Consider the following 27,869-nt stretch of genomic DNA (forward strand, 5'->3'; position numbering starts at 1 on the left):
GCAATGCCCCATGATCTCCCATGGAATGTAAAGACCACTTACATAAAAATTCAGAAACTTAACTGGCTGGCCAAGAGTTACCTACAATAGTTTAAAATTGAAAAATACTTTCCCTGTGTTCCAGCCATATAATCATTGGCTTCATATTGCTGTCCACTTACCCCTCTTATTTGCACTGCTGTATTCTTAGCTCTTGCTCTTCTCGGGTAGACTGAGGAAAATACTGGGATATACATTCAGACAGAACCGATTCCTCAGTACACTGCACATTAGAGGACACTTTCTCTAGGACTTTTGTAGGTGGCTTTTTAACCAGAATGGTTTTAAGTGCAATTTGGTTTCCTACTCGATAGAAAATTATACAGAAGAATGTTATGTCAGCATTTTCTTACTTTGGAGCTAGAACTGACATCACACATAAAGGGGCCAAGAAATAGTTATATGGGTGTGGGTGCAGTACCACAGCATTACTTCAACGGTTTCTGTATTGACGTAATAAATGAAAAATGTTTGAGAAAGCTTCCCCTCCTCCTCTTCCACAGTTTCATTTATTTTGTTTTTTTCTTGTTTTATTGATCCAGCCTTGAATAATGCTGCTTATTTGGTAACAATATCAGGCAAAAACAAGAACAAGTGCCATTCCGCATTCCATTATGAATCATTCCGTTAAGTTTTGCAATATATACATTTTATCCAGCTTCTGACATTGTAGGTCATCATGCCAAGGAAAAATTTTAACAATACAATAAAAGCCTTCAAATGGAACTGTTTATGAATGTAATTCAAGAGACCAGACAATTTAATTTCTGAAATTTATATCACTCATGTCCATAATCTTTTTACATTTCACACTTCATGCTCTCAAACATTACCCTAGAGAACACTAAATCTTTTTGTCACATATACTACTAAAGATGCTAGCCAGGTTCATAGAGTTACAGAAGACTATAATAAGATGTAAAATTTAGTAGGTAATAAGTTATGACATTAGCTGACTAAAACAATATTCAATCTACACTAATGTTTGATTCATTCAAATACAATACGTATTTGGATATTATACACTACTTATTTCATATACTTAACAGTGCAAAATAAGATTTTTTTCCTGAGCATTTAGGAGATTAACATCCTTTTTCTTTATCATTGGTTGCAATCAATTTAAAATACACTTCCCATAAACTTACGTTTGTCAAGACTGTACAATTACGACAGGGAAAAGTTTGTAGGTATCAGAAGCCAATCAGAAATGAAAAGGGTTATTGAACATCTCTAGGATTTGTCCCCGTTTTTTGAGTCTAGGGATATTATAGGACTTTGACTTATACCAAAAAGTTCTGAAATCACAATTTTTTTTTCCATTGACCAAGTACTCCAAAACGTACAAACCACATGCCTTCCAAAACAGAGAAACAGCCTCTTATTTAAACAAATTGTAATACATATTTCAACTTACTATTCTGTAGTTAATGTAATGCCCAGTGAGCTGTGCCTCCAACAGATATAAGAGAATAAAACTTTTGGGAATGTATTTTGGGCATTTTGTAAGGAAAATGGATTCCTTACAAGCTGATCTTTTTCCTCAGTAGCTAAAGACCACGAGTTTCTAATTCAATCTTCTCCTCTGTTTGCAAGATATCAGGTTCTACCGGAGGAACAAGTGGTCTGAGTATAATCTCTGGACCTCCACCATAGATTGACTGAAGGAAATTCCATGTTTCTTCAGATATTTGTCCAGAATCTGCACCTGAAAATATTTTAAAAAATTTGATTACTATTTAGAATAATTATTTCATTGAAGTCCATAATAGATGCAGGAAAAAAAAAAACAACAAACCCCCAAAACCAAAAAAAAAAAAACCCACAAAAAAAACAAACCCACCACATTCAAATTGAAAACCCTAAGCTGAATTTGTGCTTTATTTTGCACCAACTGCAAAAACCAATAACATATTTTGTGTTAATTTTGTACTTTGAGTCTTACAACTACCGGGTCTAAATTATCCGGTATTTAACATAACTCAAGCATAAAGCACATGAAGGTTCTATGCAGTCAAGCTGCCAAGTGGTATTGGTACACCGGAAACAGCAATTCATATTGATATAAGAACATGCACTCCAACCAATTACACAGTAAAGTACAATGATTCAAGCTTCTTGTTTTATCAAAAATTAATATTGATGGTAAAGAATAAATGTGCAAGAACCACAGTGAAATTACCAGAACCCCTGACAGAAACCACTACTAGGACATTACCAGCCCTACTAATGGTCCTTGTATATAGCATTGATGGGTCAGCCTGATGTCTTTTCATTCACTGTTTGAAGTCATTGAACCACAGAATCATAGAATAGTTTGGTTTGGAAAGGTCCTTGAAGATCACCTAGTTCCAGCCCCTTGCCATGGGCAGGGACACCTTCCGATAGACCAAGTAGCCCAAAGCCACATCTAATCTGTCCTTGAACACTCTCATGGATAGGCCATCCACAGCTTCTCTGGACAACCTGTGCCAGTGCCTCACCACCCTCACAGGGAAGAATTTCTTCCAAATATCTAATCTAAATCCACCTTCTTTCAGTTCAAAACCAAGTCTTTATAACAGCCTTTGCTCACGATTCCATTCCTCTGTCTGGCGGTCCCTCTCCTGTCACAGGTCAGCATCCAACCATCATTTCTAATTTCCTGGAACATTTTATAGGGGCAAAAGGCAAGGGAGCATCAGCATGTCGCCCCTTTCGGTTTTCACACACGAATTAGGTCTGAGACAGTTATACAGCTGAAGTGATTTCTTTACACTAACCTAGGCAGAGAGGCCAAATTTCTATTCTAGCAGAATAAACCCCCTCTTCTTTAAGCAACAAATTAAAAACCTGTGCTGGAGCAAGTTTCCCCCCAATATCTTTAATCAGATACGATTAATCTGTCTTGTTAAGGGTACAAAGAGCTGCACATTTGATTACCTACATGAACTCAGCTATGCAACACTTCATCTGAAAGCCATGACGCAAATCCTATACCAGTACTCATGACATTATGCCTCCGTTTTACTCATTTATATTCAGGTTCTCAAAAAACAATTCCCATCTCTGCAGACACAGGAGTAGATTATCCACATTCCAGGTCTTCTAACCATCAGGTTTAACTGAAATAATGCACTGGGACAGGACCACTGGATCACAGAAATAATACTGTAATCTATCCAGTGGCACACCCACCTCATTTCTCATGACTTAAGAGAGAAATTTTCCTCAGCCTATATGCCTTAATTTCTACCCAAGTTCTAATTTGAACCAATGTAGCTGAAGGTAAGTCAACAACTGGCTAATGTGCTATCTATTATTAATTCTAAAATTATTTTTTTACTATGTTAGGCATATGTTTTATACCTTGCATTTGAATTCTACATTAGCACTTAAATCATTAAAATGTACTGCAAAACTCATCAGTGCAAGAACCCTTTTAAATAAACTCTTGACATTTTAGAATGGTGATGTTTATGCAGGGCCTAGTGGCCTCCAGTGAACTGCCAATGGTAGGTCCATTGTATGCAGAGGCATTAAATTGGGGGAAAAAATCCAGTTAAATAAATGTTAATCTTATTAAAGCAATTTTTTTTTTTAAGATGAGCTACAATAAATTTAAATATTCACAGAAAGTCTACATATTCATAAAGCAGGCCATATTAGAATTTCTCTGTACCTATGAATTTTAAGTAAATGGTATTAAGCATCTGACTGCAAAAAAATAACGAATCTCTATCTTTGCATGCTAGAGAAGTTTTTGCAATATATAGTGGAAAACAACTTGCAGGAAAATGAGCAACAGCATCTTACTGAGGTTTATTTCCCACTGTGTGAGAAGTAGCTCTTAATTCAAATTATGTTAAGATTCAAATAACTACATACAGATATATGACAGTCTAAAAGCCAAGAATCTCACAATTTACATTAAGAGAACCCAAATCAAACCAAGCTATACAAAGCCAAAGCATGCTTTTGCCATTCTGTAGTTACTCTGCACCTTCTTTTACATTCTCATCTGCATTTGGATTAGTTTATTATAGATATTAATTATCTATTTAAAGAATAAGCTGATCCCCCCAAAATGAGTACAACATTAGGAATTGCCATTTTGCAATAACAGTTAAAAAAAGAATTTATCATAAATTTTCCAAACTTCAGCAAATACATCACAAAGAGCCCAGAGCTGCAGCAATATTGGACACCTACCTTGTTTTAGGACAGCATTTCCACATTTTGTTACTGCAATCTTAGCATTATCAATAGGACCAGGAGGATCTAGTGTGACACAAAGATGATTAAAATTGGGAGAGCTGAAAACAAACAGCAGGTTGGAGGCTCTATTTTCAAATGGAAAGAGAAAAAGCTTGTTTGTTTACTACTTGTTCTTATACTGCTTAACAGTATGTTACAAGTTGTTAAAGCAAATCAGAATTTTAATTAAGAGCAAGGTTTTCAGAGCATTCATTTTACTAAAGTCTTAAGCAATGTAAAACACAAATTAATCCTAATTCTTACCCCAGCAAAGTTTTCCTAGAACAGTCAGACAAGACTGTAGAACATCTTATCAGTGTTTCTATTTCAGAAGTTTAGAGGCACTTAAATTAGGCTAAAAACGTTTTATTATAGTAGTTATTCAGTTATCTATGAGTTTAGGTTGTGAGCGAGGTTACATCCAGAATCTACAGTATTACCTATCAATTTGCACACCAAAATCCACCCCTCCTCGTACTTGCGTCCAATTTTCCTGCTGTGCTAACAGCCAAACCCTTCTAAACAAGCAATATTCCTTCCACAGCTATCTTGTTATCCATTCTTATGTATTATTTGACTATATTCTGTAATTTGGTTCATGAATATATTTGTAACCTACACAACTATTGTCTTAGATGTTTAAGAGCTTTCACTGCCTTCTCTATCTGTTCTTCCTACAGCCTCCTAGGAAAGCAAAAACCAATTTATTTCAACAGTACCACTACATAACAATAAAAAAATAAAGGATTATCCATATGTTGAAATGGAGCACAACTTACCACTGTCTTTACCCTTTACAAATCCTTCCCATTCTCTGAACCAGTGCATACTGATGCAGTAAAATGTTGATGGAGATTCTTCTTCTTGGAATGCTCTATTAAGCTGAAATGAGAAAGAATCTATGTTTTTCTGCCTTTCCCTCCTCTCCCCCTTTAAACTACTGAATTATTTCAACCAGTTGAATTATTAACAGCATAATGTTACACTGCTACAGAACATTTTTAAGAACTACTGACTATCAGAACAGTAAATATCTAGTGAATTCCCAAGGTGAGATTTTGATGTAGTGGTAGCCTTTGTGTTAGAAGATTATTTATTCTTTAATTAAGAGTTTATTTATTTTTCCCTGAAAACGGCTGTTCTTAAGTAAAGCACAAGTGCTTATCCCCATTAACCACTACTGGATAATTACAGTGGTGGCTGAACTTTGAAGTAACTGAAGAAAGCAGCCAACTTATTTCTTTTAAAACAGTGTTTTGAGATATGTGCTCCATAATTTTATGGAAGGTTCTTTGTGTGATGACTTATATCTTCATCTGTGCTTATTTTTTCCTTAATACATTGACCAGATGCCGGTATGATTTCAGGCAAGGCACAGTGAACTCACGCACATGAACCTAAAGCATCAATACAACTTCTTAAGGTTTCACATAGAGCTAAGTTTTGCAATCACTCCCTAACGCAACCTTAATAGAGGATAATAGAAATTTCTGTCTGTGACAATACTTACACAACAGTGCACATATAATCACTGTTTATACTGAAAAGATGTTGATCACTAAAACACATGAGGTTGACTCCATGTTGTTAATAATTACTATCCAGGGTAACCCAGTCTAGGGAAAAATCAATTACTAAGAAGTTCAAATAGCAGTTAAAACATGGAAAAGCTGACACAATCTCTGAAGTACAATTAAAGCACAGAGAGAACTAAAAGAACAGCTGCAATTTTGTTTTTCCTCCCTCTTGATAATTAAGGTAGCATAAATGGGACTCCAATCTCTCTGCATTCATTTTCATTGAAAAACAAAACTGTGTTTTCAAGTTAAGAATTACAAAACCCTTCCTACTAGTTATTTTACCAGACTCATGCATATAAACTCTTAACTCATGGAAAATATACTAGCTGCTTGATATTAATTTTACAGTCGTATTAGAACATGAAGGTATTTACTTCACACTGAATTATTTATGTTTGTTTACATATCTAATGATATTTTTGAAATTAGAACTAAAGATTATAATTAATGTTTTGCTGGCACAGCATTACTGCATTTAAACCTTACCAGATTGCACAGAACAGATCACTGGCAGTGTATAAAGAACAACTGATCATGTGGCTGCACTGTTTCTATACTATGAAAAAACAATTTAAGAAACAAAACATTTTCTCTAAGCACATTTTCATATAAAGTTATCTGGGATATGACAAGAACATTACTGTTGTAAACAGGAAAGAAGGGATTCTAAATAGGTACAGAGATATTTAATGAATTCCATTCATTTCAGGAATCACCTATGCACTTCTCATAACCCCTTGGGTCAATTCATGAGTATCAGGTGATGTCAAACAGCAGAATGAATAAGTGTTTACTTTTTTACCCGAATAAACATTTCCAATTCATTTTTCCTTCTTTTTTCAATTCTTTCAGACTCTATTTGGCAGGTGTGACAAACATACAGATGGTTAACAGCTGGTCCTCCTCCATACCTGCAGTAAACATAAAAAGACATTAACCTTGTGCAAAATACCATGTAAAAAGATCATGCATACGTAGACAGAGCAAGTGTTTTCATATAATATCTAACATAAGTCTGATCAATGCCAGTCACACTACCATTTGATTCACAAATACTATAATTTATTTTCCTAGTAATATTTTGTACTCCATGCTAAGACATAACCATCTTCCAAGTCCCAACTGCCTAAAGCCAGTAGAAACCATCTCAAACTACTGTATCACATACTTCAAAAGGTGTTACTATGGGAAGAACATGACAGTGAGCAAGTATTCTGTTACATATACACCCTGTGTGATTTTATTAAAGACCTCCAAGAAACAACTTATGGAAATGTTCCAGCCAGTTTTATTTTAAGCATGTTCCTCCATTCCACTGCAGGCTCATCAGTTTGCTCCCTCCTTGACACCAGCCCCTAAAGTTGCTTATTGTTTTGCTCTTGAAAAGTTATTCTCCACGACCTTCCCATCCATATTTTCCTTGTGTGAAACAAGCAGAATGCATGGAAGTCTGTAGATACACTGTTTCTGAGAAGCACAAGAGATAATATGTATATCTGTACATGTGTGAGTGTGTATATAGATGTATCATTATGAATATGGGCATCATTTACTAGCCTGGAAACTACAAGCCTGATAAAGAAAATATTCTTAAATGACTAGCAGCCTTAAGAGATGCATTTACCACAAAAGAAAGGTCACACATTGAGATAAGGATATTCCAGGTTCTGCTTCCTAGATGAATCATTATTTCTGACAGACCTGGGGGCTTTTCCGGTTTTGTCCATTTCCAAAACTTCCTATTTTGTTTCAAAAATCTTACTTTAAATGAGATAAAAGAGAGTGCTCTTAAGCGTCTAAATTTAAGCATCTCAACATTTATCATGTGGCTTTCTCAAGTGCAACATGAATTAAAGTTCAAAATATGAAAAAAAGTCTATGTCTTAAACAAGAGTGAAAAACAACTGTGGTTACTTTGTGAATAAATTGAAGAAAAATCTGCCATGGAAGGCATTACTCCCCCCCACCCCCTTTAGACTTGTATGTTTGTCAGTCCATAAAAATAATTTGGGATGCTATTTTCCCACCCCCATCGCCTAACAAGTACAGAAGTGTTATATTTTAACTGAAAATCAAAACATTACTTCAGTACAACAGCACTTGTACATACAAGTTTTTTGGTATATATTCAATCATCCCAACTTAAAGACATGTTTTATAAAATAGTCACCCAACACTTAAATTGCATCTCTGAATATGACACTTTGTCTTTGAACTGCAGTGATCATTTCATAACTTTTTAGTTGAAATAGATCAAGTATGCATTATACCATATTATCCCAAAGCAACTTTGAACCCAAAGTATTTGGAATTCGATAGGAGCAGTGCCACATGAGCAGCAAAAAAACCAAGTTTGGGACATCAATTGCAATTGGCATTTTAGAGTAATATCTCATTTTTCTTAACATTATCTCAACAAAAGGCAGCTTCCATGATATTTGGCTTCCTCACCCTAAATTCTCACCCACTGCAACCATGATATTCGCCTGATATTCCCAGATAACAGCAAGACAAAAAGCAAAACATGGGTGCTTCACAGCTATTCTGTGTTAAAGGGTGCACGTGCCAGTCAGGAAGCCAGACATAGCACATTTAGCAACAATTCATACCTCTTTTCTACCTAATAGGAACCTATCACCTCTGGGACTTCACCTTTCTATCAAATGATTGAAGTTGGACATCTTGTCAAAAAAGTTCAGAAAGAAAGAAAAACAATTAGAAGTTTAAAACCATTTTTCTTCAGATTTAACAAACCTTTCTGCATACAAAAAAGAAATACTGCCTTTGTCAGTTGGAATTCAGTACATCTACAAAAGTAGAAATAGGCTGGAAATAGCACTGTACTATTTTTCACTTGTGTCTATTGAAACTTTAAAAAGAGCCCAACCCAACCCTACAGCTATATTGCTTAGGTGGCAGGAAATTAACAACTAAAAATATTTAATGCAAGTGCAATAGAGTCCTTAAGGTCATCAGCAAAGCTCTTCTACAGCTTTTTGTTACTTTAAAAGGAGACACTTCTTTTAAGAATCCCTCCTTCACAAGCAAACACTTAAGCCTGACCTAGATTAAAAAGCATTGAGTAGTTATAAGGAACGCTTAGATATAAGTTATTTTGAAGCAGTACTGGCAGCTGAGGCTATGGATTCAAAGCCAACATAAAAGCTGTCTCTAGCCAACAAGAGAACAGGAAGCTGATACAGAGAAGTCTTTCAAAATACCTCTTCAAAGTGTACTTTTGCTGACCTACTTTATGTCATTCAGTACATACCATACTTTTTATTGGTTTAATGCTCAAGTATTATCACAGTAACACACTACTTCGTGTAGACTTTTAGCATAACTTTGCAAAAGCAAATTACATAAATTGGCTGCTTGCAATCCCTTCACTTAGTTCTGTGCCTAGAATACTTTATTTTTTTTTCCCCTTTTCCTGATCCACTAATTCTGAAGTCTGATCTTGCTGCTTGACACATACTTTCATGCAGATCATACCACTGGATTTTTTCCAGTTACAGTATAAACCTTACCTGCTGTACAGATTATCCCATATATTTTGAGGTAGCATTACAACTAAGTCCTCTATGAAGTTAGCTTTGTGTGGAGGAACACCTGCAGAAGCAACAACAAACAAAACAAACAAACAAATAAAAACAAACACAAAAAGAAGAAAAAAGAAAAAGAAAAAATAATAATAAAAAAAAGATTTGCAGATTTTATTCAGGACATGGAGGGAGAAGACTATGTTAGAGGTTAGAGGAATTAAAAATACAACCTTTCAATGAATTCAGAGCAATCATGTGAAGCAAGTTTTACCACAGTATAATCTATTACTGTATTTAAAGACAGCACTCTAATTTTAGTCTTTCATGAGGCTGAGAAGTTTATAAAAAATAGAAGCAAACTACATGAAAGATTAAAGGGCTAGAGGCCTTTTTAGATACCAATTGCAAAATGCTTCTTAAGGCATACAATTAAAATGTTAACGAGGGATTAAATATTTTGTTTATGCCTGCAAACACATTAGCAAATGGTCTATTCAAAATTCACTTATTTGCTGTAGACCTTTTTGACTTACTTCAAACAACATGAATGATTGTAAGTAGGGAAATTTTGAGGAAGGCAGATGTGCTTGCATGATCAGATACATTGAGCTGAAGCACACAGTAAGCAGGAATGCTTTGAAAAAGGGAAAAATCTAGTCTTTTGGGCACTTGTACAACAAAAGTCATCTGCTGTAACCCTGTAAAAGGAAAGCCACAGCCACAAGGGCTCACATGTACGCTCCTCTGCACATTGTTACTGGGCACAATATTCTTACGTAAAAAGTTTGTTTCAGCAATAGCGGCAGCACCTCTAACTGCTGATCTAACACAGCTGTATTTTTTATTAGAAAATAGGTGTAAGAACACCACAGTTATGATTTCTCAGAACATTAGCACTCAAATATGGATAGTTCCCCAATGTTTTGCTTAATGCAATTCTCTCACTTTTATTAATATTTTGCGCAAAGTAAAATTTTTATGCTCCCACACTGAATATACAGAAATACTACTCTATTTTCACACTGCTATGCACTGGCTACTCTGCATCATACCCATTTCCTTTTCCATAGCTTTCAAACTTTCTTGTTGCTTCTAGTGTGTAGCTGCAAATAAGATTTAGATTGGCAGAACAAAGTATTAAGGATGATGATAAAGTGACATGATTTTTGAAAATTGAATATACATGTTTAGGAAGCAAGTAGATAAATCAAACTGTTCCTCTTTAAGAATCAAGAACACTTATAAACAAAATCAAATGTGCAGGTAAAAGAGGAAAAACACCCCAGGAGATCTTCACATGGTATAATTTTCAACTAGTCAGCTACTAAAATGACAGAAATCACTGACTTAGAAGTTACAGTTTTAATTTACCTAAGAAGTTACAGAAGTTATAAATTTACTACACTCAAATTCCTTTAATTAAAACAAGTGCACATCCCTGCACAGCTACAAGTCACATGACACGCAGTTACAGTCTCACCTCCATGCATACAGAGAAAGTCATTATTTGAAATTGGTCCTGGCTCTGCAAAAGTCTTGAATTTATTTAACCACTGTCTGGAAACATAGAACTGCAGAAGACTTGGTTCCATCATGTTCAGTAAGCTTGATATTCTCCGTCTCTCTCTCTGTGCTTCTTCACTGCTCTTTCTATTACCAAAATAGAAATCATTTAACAAATATATATCCTTGTGTACAATACAGATAATTTATTTTGTGAAAACTGTACTTTCAAGTAAATTACCTGGGCCATGGCTACACATCAAAGTTTGGTAGCATGGAGCAGTTGACTTAGCCTGTGAAGTAACTTGCACTTTTTATGTACAGCCTGAGCCACCACCTAAATGTATGGCAGGAACGTGGACTGTCGCATTAGCGAGCAGTGTGTCGCAAGAGTCGGAACAGTTAGTACAGAGTGGGAAGGGCAGCAAAGACTACTTGCTCTGTTAAACCTGTGCTTTCCTTGGCACATGTTATGCTTGCAAAGAAACTTTTGCTTGCTTAGATCAACAACAAAGACCTCTGGCAGTTCCCATGTAACCTAGCAGCCTGAGAAAGCAAATAGTTTGACTGTAACAGACAGTAGGCTATGCTGCAGAGGTGATTACTACCACAGGAAGATGAGATAAGGCTCTGCCCACCTCCAGTTTCCTCTGTATCTTTTGAGATAAACGCTTTGCAAGCTGGTCCTTGGGCAGATGTTCCTTACCTACCTTCAGAAGTCAGGCTGAACAGTAACTAGATTGGGTAATTCCCCTACTTTTCCTGTATGCCCCTATTTTTCTCATTGAGGCTGTTGCTGTTGTCCAGCTGGAAGTATCTCTGCTCTCTTGGTTTTAGATTGAATAATCTCTCTTCTCCAAAAGCAGGTTTGAGCAATTTGTTCCCTGTCCATGGTAGGCGGGTTGGAACTAGATCATCTTAAGGTCCTTTCCAACCCTAACTATTCTATGATTCTATGATTCCATCCTCCAAAACCCCGACCCAAAACTTGATTCAGCATCACACAAAAGCTGGACAACGTCAGTTAACTTACGGCGTCAACATTACCTCAAATAGCTGACAGAAAAGCTTCAGGTAGACCTAATGGCCATAGCAACAGAGCTATTTATAGTATAGCAAAACAAGACTAAAAAAGTAGGGAAAAAAAATTGCCATAAACCCAATTAAAATACATTACCCATTTAAATTCAGAATAAAATTCTATAACAAAAGCCTTTCCAGCTGTTAATTTAAAAATTTATACATAGCTCCAATAAGCATTCTAAAAACATGCTGAAAGAACATCTATTTTGTGCGTGTGGCAGTATTTTGTGGGTATATTCGTTTTTTTTTAAATAAATTTTATGAATGCTGTTCTTTTATTATTCAAGTGTTTGCCCATAATCTGGTACAGTGTTCTTTCTTGGCAATACAGCATGACTTCCACATCCTTTCAATGACCCAGACTCACAGGCTTAGCTCAGACAGTGGCAGGTACAAGCGTTCCTAATGAAAGTTAAACCAGAACACATCTCATTTCTTGTGCAACTCTGACACAATCTGTTTTGCAGTAAACTCGTAGTGGAAATTTGATCTTTGTACAAGATTCTTAGAATCTGCACATTGAGTTAAGTTGGTTTTATTATTTGAAGTACAAAAATTCCTTAGACTGAAGATGCTAATAACATGACTTCTCGCCTTTCATTTCAACTTTCAGGAGAGTCCAGCCTCTAAATTCCCTGAAATTAAATTACAACACAGTAAAACATCTGTTGTTCTACATCCCATCTGCTAAAGACTTTCCACTCTTCCCTTTAGAGTTCTAACAGTTAAGAGTCTGTGTGCAAAATCTCCCATTGTGCAGCATTCCTTTCCTCTGATTAAAAAGGAGGTAATTAGTGGCTAATTCTAACAGTTGTTCAAAGTTCTCTTTCTAGTCATCTTCCTACACTTTATTTATGCAAATTTAGTTTTCATTTCAAGTTCCATACATGCTTTAGCAGTGACAGAGCAAGTGTTAAGAACATAACTGAAGGATTCTGTCTTTCTCCAGCATAGGTTGTTCTGACTGGTCAGACTCTTCCACTATAATTCTTTTTTTATGGCAGCCAATTTCTGAAAGCTGCCCAACTGCTTTAAAGTTATTTACATACCTGACTTACATAAGCATGATTATACTTTCAATTACATACCTGTAGAAGAGAACATAAGCTTCTGCATTTTGCACTGTGGATTCTGATACTTCTGTGACACTCTGGTCATCAAATTCATACCACAAATTATTTAAATTGTTGCGACAATAAGCTATATAATGTCCACCTGGAGTGCAAGAAGCAAGATTTATTAAAGTGTCCAGTGCTGCCCATTTTACTGTGCAACACATGAAAAGGAAGTAAGTCCAAAAAAACCCAAGTCTTAAATGGGAGAAACATCAAATCATTAGCAGACATTATCTGGATATTAACTTCTCCCGAACTCTGGATCATTTCCTACTTCCCCTCCTGAATTTCCATCAGCTAGTGGCAAACTGAACACTGTTTTTCAGCGTATTCTTAAACTTTTCCAGCAGCTTCATGTTTAATGCACTCTTAAAACATGAAACTCAAATCAGAGTAAGAATGACTGAACAATTTACCCTAATCAGTTTCCACAATGAACTCTTTTCAAATCTTTTTAATGGAAATCAGCATAGGTGTGTAATGGCTACATAATATCAAGACCATACTTAACTGTGTTCTGAAGACTATCCATAATATAAATTATTACTATTTCTAAAATACATATTCAACTGCCAACAAATAAATAATCAGATGTCTACTAAAGTGATTATGAAAGGCATCATCCAGCAAGTACTGAACAGAAAATGAAAAAAGCATCCAGAAAAGTGGAAACACCTTCATCTGAACAATGGACACCTCAAGTTTGGACAGTATGAGGGGGTGGTTAACCTCCATAAAATTTTAAGATGTTTCTGACTTCAAACTTATCTTTGTCCTATTTTCCAAATCTTATAAACAATGAAAGCATCTAGGCAGAAACAAGCTTGACATAAAGCAGTAAGATGTTTATTCAGCTACTCATCACTAGCCATGAATAGCAGATACTGCCTGGTTTGGGGTTAATCGGCAGTCATCAACCAAAAGAACAACTTTGAAAACAATTACTAGCATCTTTGTGGTGAACTCTTTCCAAAAAACTAAGTCATACAAAGCGTTAAAACTCTAGATAAACCTATGCAGAACAGCTGACCAATTGGTCATCTGCTGGCATGTAACATTATTTGTCCTTTTAGACTGTTCACTTACAACGGTATATATAGTTTACTTAACTTAATATTCCAGGATCTGTTAATTTTTTTCCACCTACAATTTTATTTCAGTATGCCATACAATTTCAAAGATGTGTCAACTATTTAAGAGGAAGCCATCTTATGGTTCAAGGTAAAAATCACAGCATTTATCCTTCACAGTATAACTACCAGTGCTTATCTATTTACTCTTCAGTTTATGAATAATCTTAAACAGAAGGGCTGATGTGAATATCAGCAACAGAGACAGAACAATCAACCTCATACTTACTGCTGGCAGTTCCATGATGGCAGATGACAGACAGAAGATCGTAAGTCACAATCTGAGCTGGACTGTCCTTTGCAAGGAAAGGCTGAAGATCAAGGCCTTCCAAGGGAAAGGACACGTGGGTCCCAATTTTAGTGGAAAACATAAGTTCATGTCTAAATCTTTTCAGATGAATGCACAGTATCTGTAAGAAGGATCGACAGATTCACTCAAGAACTTTACATGGTATACTATTTGACATATAATAACTGCACTGTGCATACCAGGTTTTCCTTTTATCATCCGAAAAGGATCACTTTTCTCTGTGGCCTGAGGCAACTATCACAAGCTCTGTGTTCCATAGATTTTATTTTTTTTTAAATCAACCACGGCTCAAGGAGTTAGAAATGCATTTGTAATTATCTATGACTTATCTTACCAACAGTAAAAAAAAACAAACCCAGTTGTGAACTTACTAACGCTGATTCAGCAATGAGCAACATACCTTTTATCTTCTTCAGTGCACCTATTGCACAATCTTGTCATGAGGGACATTAATTCTTCCTGATTGTTGCACCCATCAATTCATGTTTTGATGCGTAAGACTGGATTACTTTTAAAACGTGAAGTTACAAGCGTTGCTTATGGAAAATATTTCCATTCTGGCTGTGGTATTTAAGTTCTACAGTATAAATAAGCTCTGCAGGCTGACAGTTATAACATAGTAAAGTTAGAATAATGGGGTTTTTCTTTTCATGTACAAGGTTCACTTTCTTACAGGGTGAATCATCAAATGTTACTCATCTTTTTAAAACAAATGCCGATAAGAAGATACACTTTCATCATGTAACATTATAAACATGACCTCATGCAATTCATTAGTCTTACCACATTCCTAATCATGCAGAAAAAGTGTTTTAAAGTGCATGTAGTAACAGTACCTCAGGAAATTTTTGCACTTTGCAGAATTTCACTCCATTTCTCAACCTAAGCAAAGGAGAAAAACAAACAAACAACAAAACAACCAATACTTAGTTCTGAAAAGGTGGGTGTGGTTTTTTTTATTGTGCTAATCAGCAAGTCTAAACTGAACATTACACATTCGTAAACCCAAAATATTTCTGGAATGTAGACTAGACATGGAGTAGCCAAAAAGATGCAAACAAGGATGCTTTAGAAGACAAGACAATCTGTACTGCTGAAAAATTCAAATCAGCAAGTATAGACAGTCAAGCTCCATCTAGCTAACAATTTCTCTTAGCATAAAGGAAAGAACTTAAAGCTTTGTTAAGCTGATTATTCAGCAAAATAGAAAAAAAAGCAGCCAAGTTTATTTTTAAGAAGCAATCTACAACAGATCACCAGTTATACACTGGTTATACACAGCAATAACACTCCTTTTCCATAAAGGGCATTGAGCTATCTACAGACCACTTCTGTTTCTTTGTTCTTTAGTATTTACGGCCACAATGTACTTATTTATAACACACTGAAGCACCTACTGTGTATCAGTGAAAATCTGCTAGTTATATAGTGGGCTAAAAGCATTTTTTTTCAAACAAAAACAATTTAGAAAGGTCTAAAATTATAAGGAACATGAAAAAGAACAAAACACGATTTGACTGCAATATGGTATGCTGAGTCAGTGCTTCCAAACTCCTGCACCTTTGTAATAGCAAATTTCTGACAGTCAGAACACAAGGTAGTGTTAAAAGATTAATAGCACTATGACATACCCAGCAGAAATAAATGCCTCTTGACTAACAAAAGCATTAGAGCACTCAAATTAAGACAAGTTAAAAAAAAGGTAAAAGACAGCTTACTTTTTACATCTTCCACAGCTGTACATGTTATCACCTGCAAACATCATGGAGAAGACAAACAGCCATTATTCTCTAAATCCAAATAGCTATCCTTCAACCACATACACTTGATATATAAAAGTCTCAAGGGAATTTATTTTAAGTTGCATTGAATATTTAAGCCATAAGAGTGTTGACATAGCAACTAAAAAGAAAGGTTCTTAGGTTTTATGCTTATAACTATGAAGCAGTACAGCATAACGTGAAGAGATGAGGATATATAATTTAAAAGGGAAGAAATTCACTAGGTCAAATTAAGTATTAATATAATAGGGTTTGAAATTTTTATGACCCTTCAATTGATACCATTTCATTAAACCGAATTCAGATTTACTTGATGTTTCTAAAGCAGCTCTCCTGGCATTTGTTGCCTCAAATATTCAGTTGAATGCGAAGCTTACCTTTTTAAAATGAATGATCCCGTAAGAGCAAGGAATGACTGTGTTACAGTCTAACAGGTGGCCTTTGCTTAATTGCGTGAAGCGAAGAAGATATTAATCATCTTAGTATGATTAGAGGAAAAAATATCAGAAGAAACACGTTCATGTAATTGACCTCTTACCCTTGAGCTCATCTCTGGCGAAAAAGGCAGCAAGACAATCTTGTAAGGTTACAACTGGACCCCAAAACCAGCTAGGAACACATGAGACAACAAACCTGAAACATCATTGATAGAAAAGAGAGAAAAAACAACAAATGTTCTGCCAGAAGAGCAGAAACTGGAATTTCAAAATAGATTAAAAAATAAAACAAGATAAATATTACTTACCTTTTGAAATATTCCATAAAGAAAGCTATCCATCCCTGGGGGGCATATGCTTCTCCACATGACCCAGCCTTGACTAGAGATGTCTGATGACTTGCAGAATGGAGTTTAGCAAGATCTTCCTTACCTGGAATAGGCAAGGACAGATCCTGAAAGGTCTCCAAGGTTACAGACAGCTAAAGAAGAAAACAAATGAAACAAGAGAGTTAAGATTGAAGAGAAACTGAATTAAACTGACTACCGTGAAGTTCACCAGTAACTACTAAGTCACTGTGTAGTTGAAAATTCCACTAGGTTGCAAATCAATTATAAATAAGGAGACATAAGAATTCATTTCTAAAAGAGGAAGAAAAATTAACATTTTAGAGTGAACTTGCACACTGTTATCACTAAAACTCTTCAAGTCATTATTAATTATTTGTCTTCCTAGTAGTCACAAAAAGCATTATGATTTTTGCCTCAAGCTTTTGTTATACAAGCTAGTTTCAGAAAGGTCCATCCCCTTGTTTTGACAGTATCTTACTTTGACATTATCTTGACCTAATGTAACTGGACCTGCTGCAAAAGAGACTCAGCTATGCATTTTCTTGTTCCCATCCTGGATTTTAGTGATCACATTTGCTTTTTTGAAGCTCCTATTACTGTTTGAATAAACAAGTATGAAACAACTGAAACTTCTGAAGAAATCTGTCACAAAAGAATAAAGTTACCAGAGCCTCACTGTATTCATAAAGCTGTAAGTATTTGTATTGAGGAAAAAAAACACATTAAAAGCTAGAACTCCCCCTTCTTACTCACCCGATCACAAGTCAGGCACTGTACTGAACTTATTATAGTCCCATCAAATATATCAGAGATAACACTCCTGTACTTCTTGCGCTTCTTCCTTTTTGGCGATGATACTGTTGCAACTATAAAATGACAAATATTAAATGCTGAAAGTAAATCAAGTGGGTTGTGATTTCCTTCAACTTTGCATAATATAATTAGAGATCACACATATTTAGGACTTGATTTTGAACCAAGCCCTATTTTTTGTTTACTAAATATTTCTTAGAAATTACACAAGCAGATTACTGCTAGTACCAGGCAATTCATGTAGGTTCCTCAAGCAGTTTATGGTGGAAAATTTTACCTCAGTTTAAGTAAAACTCAAACTGCCAGTCTTGAAATCTACAGCCTCCTGCTATAAGATTGATCTTGGCAGGAATCCCCCAAGGTATAAACGTTAAATGTCACATTCTGACATTTAATTTGATCACATCTTCCCACAAGTTTTAACCATGTTGGGATGAAAACCACATGCACAAGCTTGTTGTATCACAACACTGGTGACAGTGACAGGGTTGAAGTAGACTAAACTTACTACTAGAGTCCAGCCTAACAGCAGCTTATTAAAAGATAAGAAAAAAATTAAACTCCAAGCATAACATGTGCACCCCTTCCCCACCCAAATCCACTACTAATTAGGTAAACACACCAAAGCAGTCTCTTGGGCTCTATAAATTACCAGCATGGTATGCTAGAATGAATACCACAAAACCTCTTTTGGAGACTGAATACTACCCAGGAGATAACTGATTAAGTCTTGTAGGAGTCCAAGTCTGTCAAAATGCTAACAGCCAGTAACAAGCAGTGAGCCATGGAAATAGTGACAGGAAATTGAAGTATCTTTCTAACTAACTTCTCATACATTTCCCCTCTTTCCAAACTAGAGCAGTTGAGAAAGTTTTCTCAAAATACTATTCCATCTTCACAGAGTAGAGGCAGATACTGTTCAAGCATGCTTTGAAAGAATCAGAATGCTACAGAAGTAAAGGGAGTCTTATTGTATGCCCAGTTTACATAATAGTCCCTCTCCCCAGTAGGGATAGGGGATTAAAAAATGCTGAAGAAAAAACACTGCACTGGTATGCAAGACACAAGAAACAACAAAATGAAAACTGTAATGCAGAGCAATTCAGTACCAGAAAATAAAGAGCCTATACCTTTTTTGTGGACTTGTGCCACTGAAGAGCATGATGAGAATGATTTTGGTGGACTGTTTGATAAGCGGGTGTTCATCCCTTCATTTGATGATGGGGTTTGGGCTGCAGATATATCATTCATGTGGACATCACTGATGTATTCTGCAATTAATATTTGCATTACTTCATAAATTCTACCAAAAATTTAATGCAGAATGAACAGACAATGGTCATGCAATTAATTTAACCACGCTGTCAGGTCACAGGTCATTGAGGAATGCATCACCATCTCAAGTCATATATGTTTTAAATTAAGAACAAAATCCAAAACCCCCACTATCTTCTGGGTTACCTGAAACCTTACCCAGCACAAATATTTAGTTTTTCAAGGAAATTCAAGTTGAATTCAGAACACCTGAACTGAAAAGTAAATAAGGAAGGTGCATTGCCTAAAGTCATCAACCTACCCTATTTGACCTGTACCTCTCTACACTATTTGTTCTACAATTCTTTTCCACTCACACAGACATTTTTGCTAAGAATCTGACTATTTCAATTGCACATTAGTAATGTATTACCTGAGAATCTGCTGTGTATCTGTACTTTGACAGTTCCTTGATTATTTAAAAATTCAGTGGTCTCTGAAGCAGTATTTGCGTCTTTTTCAAAGTCTTCTATAGAATTTGCTCGTTTAAGCTTGTTGCTTGATATTTTTTCTTTCTGCCAGTCTTTGGATGTGACTGAGTTGTTATCATCATCCTGAATTAACATGGTTGTCTCTGCAGGATCCTCTAAGACAGGTTTGAAAATAGTGTCATTTTCTGTTTTATCACAGGTACCACAGGATTCACAGGGCTGAAAGCCTACATCTGACTGGCTCTTGTCTTCTTCCATACTGTCTTCAACACTTGTAGGCTGGACATCTTCCAGTTCTACAACTGGTTCTTTAAGTTCCTCATGAAGCAAATCCATTAGACACCGCAAAAATTCTTGTGCATCCTAGGATTTTAAACAAGTTTTATGTTATTCCATTATGTTTGGAAGAAATTAAAGTCATATTAGGAAAAGATACAGGTAACTAAACCAAAAGCTGCAGCTGGCTGTTACAGAAGAGTAAGTTAAATGTCTCTGTCTCAGGTCTGAAGTTCAAAAGAAATTTCATTTCTAGATCATGTTTGTTTCCTCTGTCCATTTCCTCCATTTAATCTTACGAGTTTCCTCCAAAACACTTCTATTCCCAAAAAGCTTATTTCAACAACAAGTCTAACTCAAGCAACTACCAACACTGGCCAGACCCCAGCTCTGCTGGTAATGGAGTGTTTTCAGGACAGTTTTTTTAAAACCTCATGCAGCATCTTCAGCAAAGCAATCTGAGCCTTGTTTTCACTGGGCATGGCAGGACTTTATTAAGAAGTGTTATGTTGTACTTATCCTGTCTTTCCAATTGCATCACCCTGGCAACAAGACTTTAATTCTTCTTCTCAAGCCTGGACAAGACTCCTCAATTATCAGTATTTCCACAAAGAGTTGTGAAGATTTACTACAAGTCTGATCTGTGTTTTGAAGTATCTTAAGAGGCACCAAATTTCAACAATCCATGCTTGGTTCCTGGCAATAGAGAATATCTAATAAAACAAGCATGGGAGAAAACAACAGCCTCTCCTTGGCAACTACGAATGCTTCTATTTTCTTTCATTTTCCTTTCTGTATTTTGGTTGTTCATAAAAATAATTTCTGCTGCTCAATATCACCATCCAACACACCAATTACTTACTAAGCTCACAACTGCAGACTAGAAAACATTCTCTTTCTCAAAAACCAGAACTATCAGATTCCGTTTTGGGGTTTGAGTAATGAAAAAACAAAAAAAAAAAACCTAATATGCCTATTTGCTACTAATACTTTTACACAAAAAAAGAGACTCAAACCTTAAGACACAGCTTAACTGATAAACATTTTTCACTGAGCAAAAGAATTCTTTTTTCTGCCTGAAGACTGGATTTGGCTGCCCAACTGGCTGCCCAATTTGTGAGGCTGGGCAACAGGAGAATGTTGGTCATGAAAGACTTGCTTTGTTTTAATTGTTGCCATGAAACATACTAAACATACAAGTGAAGTGTGATCCAGGCAGAACCTAAAAGGTTTCTAAGTGTTGCTCTGCATGGAAAAACACATTCTCAGTGTTCAAAGCTGCGAGAACCAAGTTTCCATACAGCTTGTTCTCAGTTAGCATTGATTTTCTGCTTTTCCAGAAATTAACATGGCTCTTCAGAAGCCCATGAGTAAACTAAATCCCGCTGAGATTACTACTTAAACATTTACTTTACAGCTACATGCAGTATTTGAACATTAAAACGTATTCTAATTCTCCACCTCACAAATATGAAACATGCTAGCAGAAATCCTTTGAATAACAGCAGATTCCTGGAAGATCTCAGTAAGCTTTTCTAATTACAGGGTTTAAATTCTTCCTCTAGCCAAAAAGCTTTTAACAAAGTACTGCAAAATGTACGAATGCAGCAAGATACTGAAGGATAATTGAAGAATGTCTTTACTATATAATAATCCATACCTATTTTGCAAGTTGTGGAGCAGAGTTCCTACAATACTGCTTACGAAACACAGAGCAGTGCATTTGTTTTTTTAAAAGATAATAAATGAAAACTGGATACTTTATTTAAAAGATTTAAAAATAAAAAGATTTAAAAGAAACCATAACTGGTAACAAATACTTAAAATCTGTTATACTTTTTTTTATTTTTAAACACCTTTATTTTGTTTTCTGGGACATGAGTTATTCTCAGAAGCTGAAGGCCTTTAAAGAATTTGATACCAATGAACATAAAACCTGACTTAACTGCTGCTGGTTCCATTTTCCATTTCAGTTGATCTACATTTGAAGCATATAGTTTATGTTGCTATTGCTTTCAACAAATATAGGAAGCATGGTATCTCAAGCATTAGATTTCAAAATAAGAATTTTACAGCTTAGGCAGATTTTAGATCAGAAGGTTTTACCTGTTGAGAGTAGCCTCGAAATGTAGGATTAACAGTTTTAATTCCTTGAAATAAACCAGTAGGAACAACAGAACCAGGTCTAAAGAAAGAAAAAGTTTTAAATATGTAAATATATATAAAAAACCAAGCATTTAAATGGAATTTTCTATCTTTACTGGGATCATAAGTTTGCCTGCAACTCAACTGTAACATGTATAACACCAGTAGTATTAATCTTAACCAATATAATACTGGTATTGAATTATTAACTATACTTGGTTTTTTTTTGGTGGCGTTTTTTTTTTTAAATCAGTCATCTAACAGAAACAGAGACTGTATCAAGCCTTTTAGGCCACATTTCTTACTAGAGAATTAGATGACAGATCAGGCATACACTTGGCACTATGCACAGTTACTGTTTCTCTATCTTTGTATTTATATTTTGAAGTATTTTCTTAGGCAGAGATAACAGAAATTCCATATAAAGAAATATGAGAAACTGATAAAACATTGAGACAGAATGAAGAACACAGAGATAAAGTAGTTGAACATTTTAGATATATTTCTGGTACATATAAACAATTTTTGAAAGCTTAATACTACTTTGCATAGTGTTTATCATCTACTTCTTGTTAGAACTTCCTTACTAGAAGAATGTACATCAATTATTTGTACCATCTTTGGTAGCTATGGAAACAAACAGGTTATAAGGAGTGTTTTAATCCTGCAACTTAGTCTCTCCTTCCTTAATTTATAAGAGTAATTTGGTGATACAGAATAAAAATTAGAACCCTGGGAAGGAGGCATTAATCTGTCCTGACTCTGGAGTTTATTTATAACCATTTAAACCCTAAAAGGATACAATACCTGCTTTTGTGCCAAAGTTCTGTCATCAGCTTGAGGTAACTTTTACAAATTGCTGGTTTCTTATCTGTCCGGGCTAAGCCTCCACAGTCAAGAAAAAAGTGTGTCAAAGGTGGACTGATTAAAAAGAAGAAAATAGGGTGGTTTTTTTTCAGGTTGTTAAAATACAAGATGAAATCTGCATTTCACATAAGATTATTGGAAAAAAAAAGTGTAATACTATTGTAATTGAACAACTCTGTTTCCTACATCCTTAAATGTTACAACCAAACATTTCTTAGTAGGATAACTTCAGCAATACAGCAACACTGCTCCTCAAACACATACTGACATTTGTGAAAGCACCAGAGCTGTGGGATTCAAATGCAAGGTGATTTTCCCTGTCTACTCTGCCCCCATGAGAACCCCACCTGAAGTACTGTGTTCAGCTCTCATAACCTCAAGATAACCAGGATGTGGACTTGTCAGAATGAATCCAGAGGACAGCCACAAATATAATGAGCGGGCTGGAGCACCTCTCCCAGGAATACAGGCAGAGAGAGCTGGGGTTGTTTAGCCTGGAGAACAGAAAGCTCCAGGGAGACTTCAAAGCAGCCCTTCCTTTATCTAAAGGGGATCTACAAGAAAGCTGGAGAGGGACGTTTACAAGGGCATACAGAGGTAAGACAAGCAGGAATGGTTTCAAATTGAAAGAAGGTAGATTTAGATATCTGGAAGAAGTTCTTCCCTGTAAGAGTGATGAGACACTGGCACAGACTGCCCAGAGAAGCTGTGGCTGCTCCATCCCTGGCAGTGTTGAAGGCTAGGTTGGATGGGGCTTTGAGCAACCTGGTCTAGCGGAAGGTGACCCTGCCCATGGCAGGAGCGTGGAACTAGATGAGCTTTAAGGACCCTTCCAACCCAAACTGTTCCTTGCTTCTATGATGATTCTATGTTTGTAGGTCAGTAATTTATACCTAAATGATTTATCTGTTTACTTCATACAGTTTTGCCAACTCGCATACCCTCTCCATTCCCTTCAATCCCCTTTTGAAGTCACAGTCCGTCAAATAGATTGGATCTATTTTCATCCAAGAAAAGAAATTTCCCAGAGTAACTGCAAAATTTGGAATTTTTCAACTAAGTAACTTCCTCATTATTAGATGCCTTGTCTACTTTTTTACCTTCTAAGGAGATTTTCTTTAGTTCTCCTCTCCCTCAACTAAGGATGTCAGTGAGGTCTACTTAGCCCTGGGTCCCGTCATGGATTTCAGCCAAAATCAGATGCGCAAAGTAAGTATTCATGATATATACTCAAGTACTGTCCCTGCCTAACCATTTCTAGTGTTTTTATATCTTCAGCTTTTGTAGATTTCTCCTTTATGAACTTGTCTGGTACCCTCATGGGATGACACGATTTTGCATTCTAGCAGTTCCTGAGATGATTTAGCACAGAGTGTCCCAGATGTATTGTTTGTAAGGACTGAATTTGGAGCTTTTGATCTTAATATGTCTCTCTTTTTTTAATTAGGATTTATGTTTATGCATTTGCTTTGATTTCTTCTCTAACAGAAAAGAAAACCCAAGCTTTTACCAGATTTTCTTCTTATTTGTAGAACTGCATATATTTTTTATTTAGGACAGTGAAGAACTATAATGAAACAGGGAAAAAGCTGAGCAACCCATACGCCATAATGCTTTTTTTTTTTAACCCTATCAGTCAGTAACACAACTGTTTGTAGGATATGACTGAGATTTAACAAATATATGCATTCTTCCATAGTAGTGCAGCCCTTAAAATTCATTAAGTCCATCCTTACCAAATGCATGAGTAAGCAAATATAAAATACATTTACAATAATTTTCCTTACCAGTTGGAAAGAGCTTGTAAAGCTGCATTCATGTAACAAGTGTTTCCAATATTTTTTAATCCTGTTAGACCTGAGAAAAAGAATGAACATTCAGCAAGTCTGTTAATCCAATACATGTTAAGGAAAACACTTCCTAGAAAATATGTACTAATTAAAATACTTATGTAACACTTCTGATGCCAATTATAATGCAGAGTTGTAACTAAAAGAAACATAGGACTCCTAAAGGAATACTAATGTAAATAGAATTAGTAATTAAGTGTTTTGATTTTGGCTGACTAAAGCACTTCAGACAAGTAAATTGTATTTCATCTTACTAACTTTTGATGCTTTATGACAGCAGCAGATTTCAATATAAAATGTTTATCAATATTTATGTTTTACTTGAACTTAATGATTTACCTGTTCAATAAAATTGTTGCTATGCTTCATTCGTAGCCATACTACCAAAAGCTTCTCAAGAAAGATTTAGTTCTTCTGTCTCTAGTTCATGCAAGCAGTCAGATTACACTAAACATGCAAAACCTACTCAGCATGTGATTATTCCAGAATCAGAATTACCTAGAATCAGTCTTTTTCCATGCCAATTATATACGCGTACTCTGAAACACAGACTGCTCAGTTTAGCCTTTCTCACAGAATTTACTTTCGAGCCCAGATTGTTTACTTTCTTTACTGATACACTCATGTAGTTTTTCCACACACATAAAAGATACAATTCATGTATATTCTTGCAGTGATTATGGAGTCATGGAAAACATTCTCTAAATATCTGAGGAGAGGCTATTTAAACAAGTCATAAGTATTATATGACCTCAATTAAAAAAATGGACTATTTGTAGCTACTGAGGTGTTTAAATAATCTGTTTGTTTTAAAATAAAATTGCTTTTGTATTAAAAAATGTTACATTTATAAGCAAAGAATCAACAAGACTGGAAATGGAAAACAATATATTCAGCAGTCAACACCATTGGCTCTATGAAATCCTTAAAGTATAGGACCTACCCAATCATTTGAGTCCATGGCAGAAAAATAAGACATTGTAAGACAAACCTTTTACATCTATAAAACATGTTTGATTACTTCAGCTGAATTTTCTAATACACAAAACTTAAAAATGAAGTTTTGAAAGATTCTTCTATCTGTCTGAATGGAATTCCTACATTTGAACTTGCATTATGCCCCTTCTGATTTCTGCTACATAAAGAATGGTCATTCTTACTGAAACTGGAAAGTAAGAACAGTTACAGGATTTTTTTTATTTTACTTAACAGCAGAAGATATATCAGAAGCACACTCTCACTGCAGTTCTCCAGCCTGCTGTGTTGCAAGTAAAGTTTTTGAAGAGACTTCTTTTCTTGCAAAAGTATATTCTAATGTTTGCTTCATAAAATTATTTCAAAACAATTTCTAAGAACAAAGTTAAAATGGAGCTAAAGAATTTTTTTCCTTTAATTTGAAGAATGTATTAACACAGTCACACCAATATTACTGGAACTTCGATGCAATTCTACTTGTAAGTTACATTTATACAAGTTACATTCCCAAAAATATTAATAGGACAAGAAGATATACAAATACGCACATTGGTAGGAGAAATTAACTGGGACTAAACACATGGTTTAATGATCTAAGAGCAGATGGCAAATAAGTGGGGTGGCGACATATTGAGAAAGACTGTGCCAGATAACAGAAGGGGCAAAGTAGTTTTTTTTCTGGCCAATGCCAGCAGGCTTAGGAGACCTAAAGCTGGTAGTAGAGCTTTAGGCAGTAAAGGAGAAATGAGATCCATTGCTGTGGTTTAACCACAGCCAGCTATTAAGCACCACACAGCTGGTTGCTCATTCCCTCATAGTAGGACAGGGGAGAAAATCATAACAGTAAAAATGAGAACACTTGTGGGCTGAGATAAAAACAGTTCAATAGATTAAACAAATGCACATAACTTTAAAAAAAAATCTATAAAAATCTGAGACTTATATGGAATAATAATTATTATGTTCTCTTATGAATTAAGAAATTAAGGCCTCACTGCTCAGGGTTTCATCCACTCTCGTTTTCATCTTTACAACAGTTTAATATTAGGGTGGGGTAACATTTTATACCAGGAAGTTTGGCCGCACTTAAAATCCATTACTGAAAGGGAAAGGGGAAAAAAAAAACAAACCAAAAAAACAAAACCCAAAACCCATAAACCCAAAACAAAACACCAAAAAAAAACCCCAAAACAACCAAATAAAAAACTCAAGAAACCCATACTGGGATACTACAGTCTCAGAAAAGGGTTAGCAAAACGCAGGACAGCATTGAAATCAAGAACCTTTTAGGACACGAGAAAACATTTTCTGTGTTTTATAAAATAAAAATACTTCATAAAAAACTACTTTCACCAGTGTGGCTAGAACACCAGCTACACTGAAAATTACTCCAACGTGCATTTTTTTTTTGTTGCTGCTTGTCCAGGTGCACTGCACTTATCACCACAGCCCCTGTTCTGAAGGTAAGTGAAGACTGCTTCCACTTAGAAGAGAGTTAATATATAACTGGAGAAAAGACTTGGAGACATATAAACACAAGAAAGGTCAATAAAGCACTGGAGTTTGCTTTTATTACCTCTAGTCTTTAACTCATCTTCTTCCACTTCTATATCCAAGTCATCAAATACAGCTGCTAGTGGAATCTTCAGTGTGGGATTACTAGGTATTTTAAAATCCTTATGAGAAAAGAAGAAAAAAAAAGTATATTTACTTGCATTTATCGATTTTCCTCTTAATTAAGCTCACATATAATTTCATCAACAAATCTAGGAACTAAAAGTTATGTGAACCCATTTCGAAATCTCACTGCACATAAATAATAGGATTTCATAGCTATCCTGAGAAAGTTTACTAAAGAAAACCACACATTTTTGTTTTCAGATTAGCACTGACAACACTGCATGATTTTATGCCAACAGCTGAAGAGTCAAAACAAAGCAAATTACAGTATTTCTTTCCTTTCAATTACATACAATAAGCCAGCACTGAAAAGCTAATACAGCAAGCATCACATAAAAGTTAGTGTATATGATTTTGATGTGCCACCAGATGGCTCACTACATTTAAGGAAGACAAATGAAACCACTTG

General features: G+C 35.4%; 1 protein-coding gene across 10 annotated transcripts in view; it reads right to left on the reverse strand.

The window, feature by feature from the left end:
* Nucleotides 1-760: 760 nt before the first annotated feature.
* USP33 (ubiquitin specific peptidase 33) overlaps nt 761-27,869 on the reverse strand; it is a 44,863-nt gene continuing 17,754 nt past the window's right edge. For 4 of the 10 annotated variants that reach the window (XM_061451539.1, XM_061451538.1, XM_061451535.1 and 1 more), the window contains 20 exons: nt 27,357-27,456; nt 24,743-24,812; nt 22,896-23,009; nt 22,050-22,128; nt 19,610-20,030; nt 19,053-19,193; nt 18,431-18,454; nt 17,863-17,975; nt 17,068-17,240; nt 16,861-16,964; nt 16,260-16,293; nt 15,378-15,423; nt 14,461-14,641; nt 13,075-13,201; nt 10,881-11,050; nt 9,386-9,467; nt 6,658-6,766; nt 5,055-5,157; nt 4,231-4,299; nt 761-1,747 (listed from right to left, as the gene is read on the reverse strand). In XM_061451539.1, coding sequence (XP_061307523.1) covers nt 1,590-1,747; nt 4,231-4,299; nt 5,055-5,157; nt 6,658-6,766; nt 9,386-9,467; nt 10,881-11,050; nt 13,075-13,201; nt 14,461-14,641; nt 15,378-15,423; nt 16,260-16,293; nt 16,861-16,964; nt 17,068-17,240; nt 17,863-17,975; nt 18,431-18,454; nt 19,053-19,193; nt 19,610-20,030; nt 22,050-22,128; nt 22,896-23,009; nt 24,743-24,812; nt 27,357-27,456 — 2,418 coding nt within the window. In that variant the 3' untranslated portion in view covers nt 761-1,589. Of the gene's footprint in view, nt 1,748-4,230; nt 4,300-5,054; nt 5,158-6,649; nt 6,767-9,385; nt 9,468-10,880; nt 11,051-13,074; nt 13,202-14,460; nt 14,642-15,377; nt 15,424-16,259; nt 16,294-16,860; nt 16,965-17,067; nt 17,241-17,862; nt 17,976-18,430; nt 18,455-19,052; nt 19,194-19,609; nt 20,031-22,049; nt 22,129-22,895; nt 23,010-24,742; nt 24,813-27,356; nt 27,457-27,869 lie in introns of all 10 variants that reach the window. The other 6 variants (XM_061451541.1, XM_061451536.1, XR_009743072.1 and 3 more) reach the window with 6 other exon arrangements.

The sequence above is a fragment of the Pezoporus flaviventris genome, unplaced genomic scaffold (assembly GCF_033815535.1).
Source record: "Pezoporus flaviventris isolate CSIRO_AGI_PZ_B2104156 unplaced genomic scaffold, CSIRO_AGI_Pfla_v1 ptg000013l, whole genome shotgun sequence".
Classification (NCBI taxonomy): Eukaryota; Metazoa; Chordata; class Aves; order Psittaciformes; family Psittacidae; genus Pezoporus; species Pezoporus flaviventris.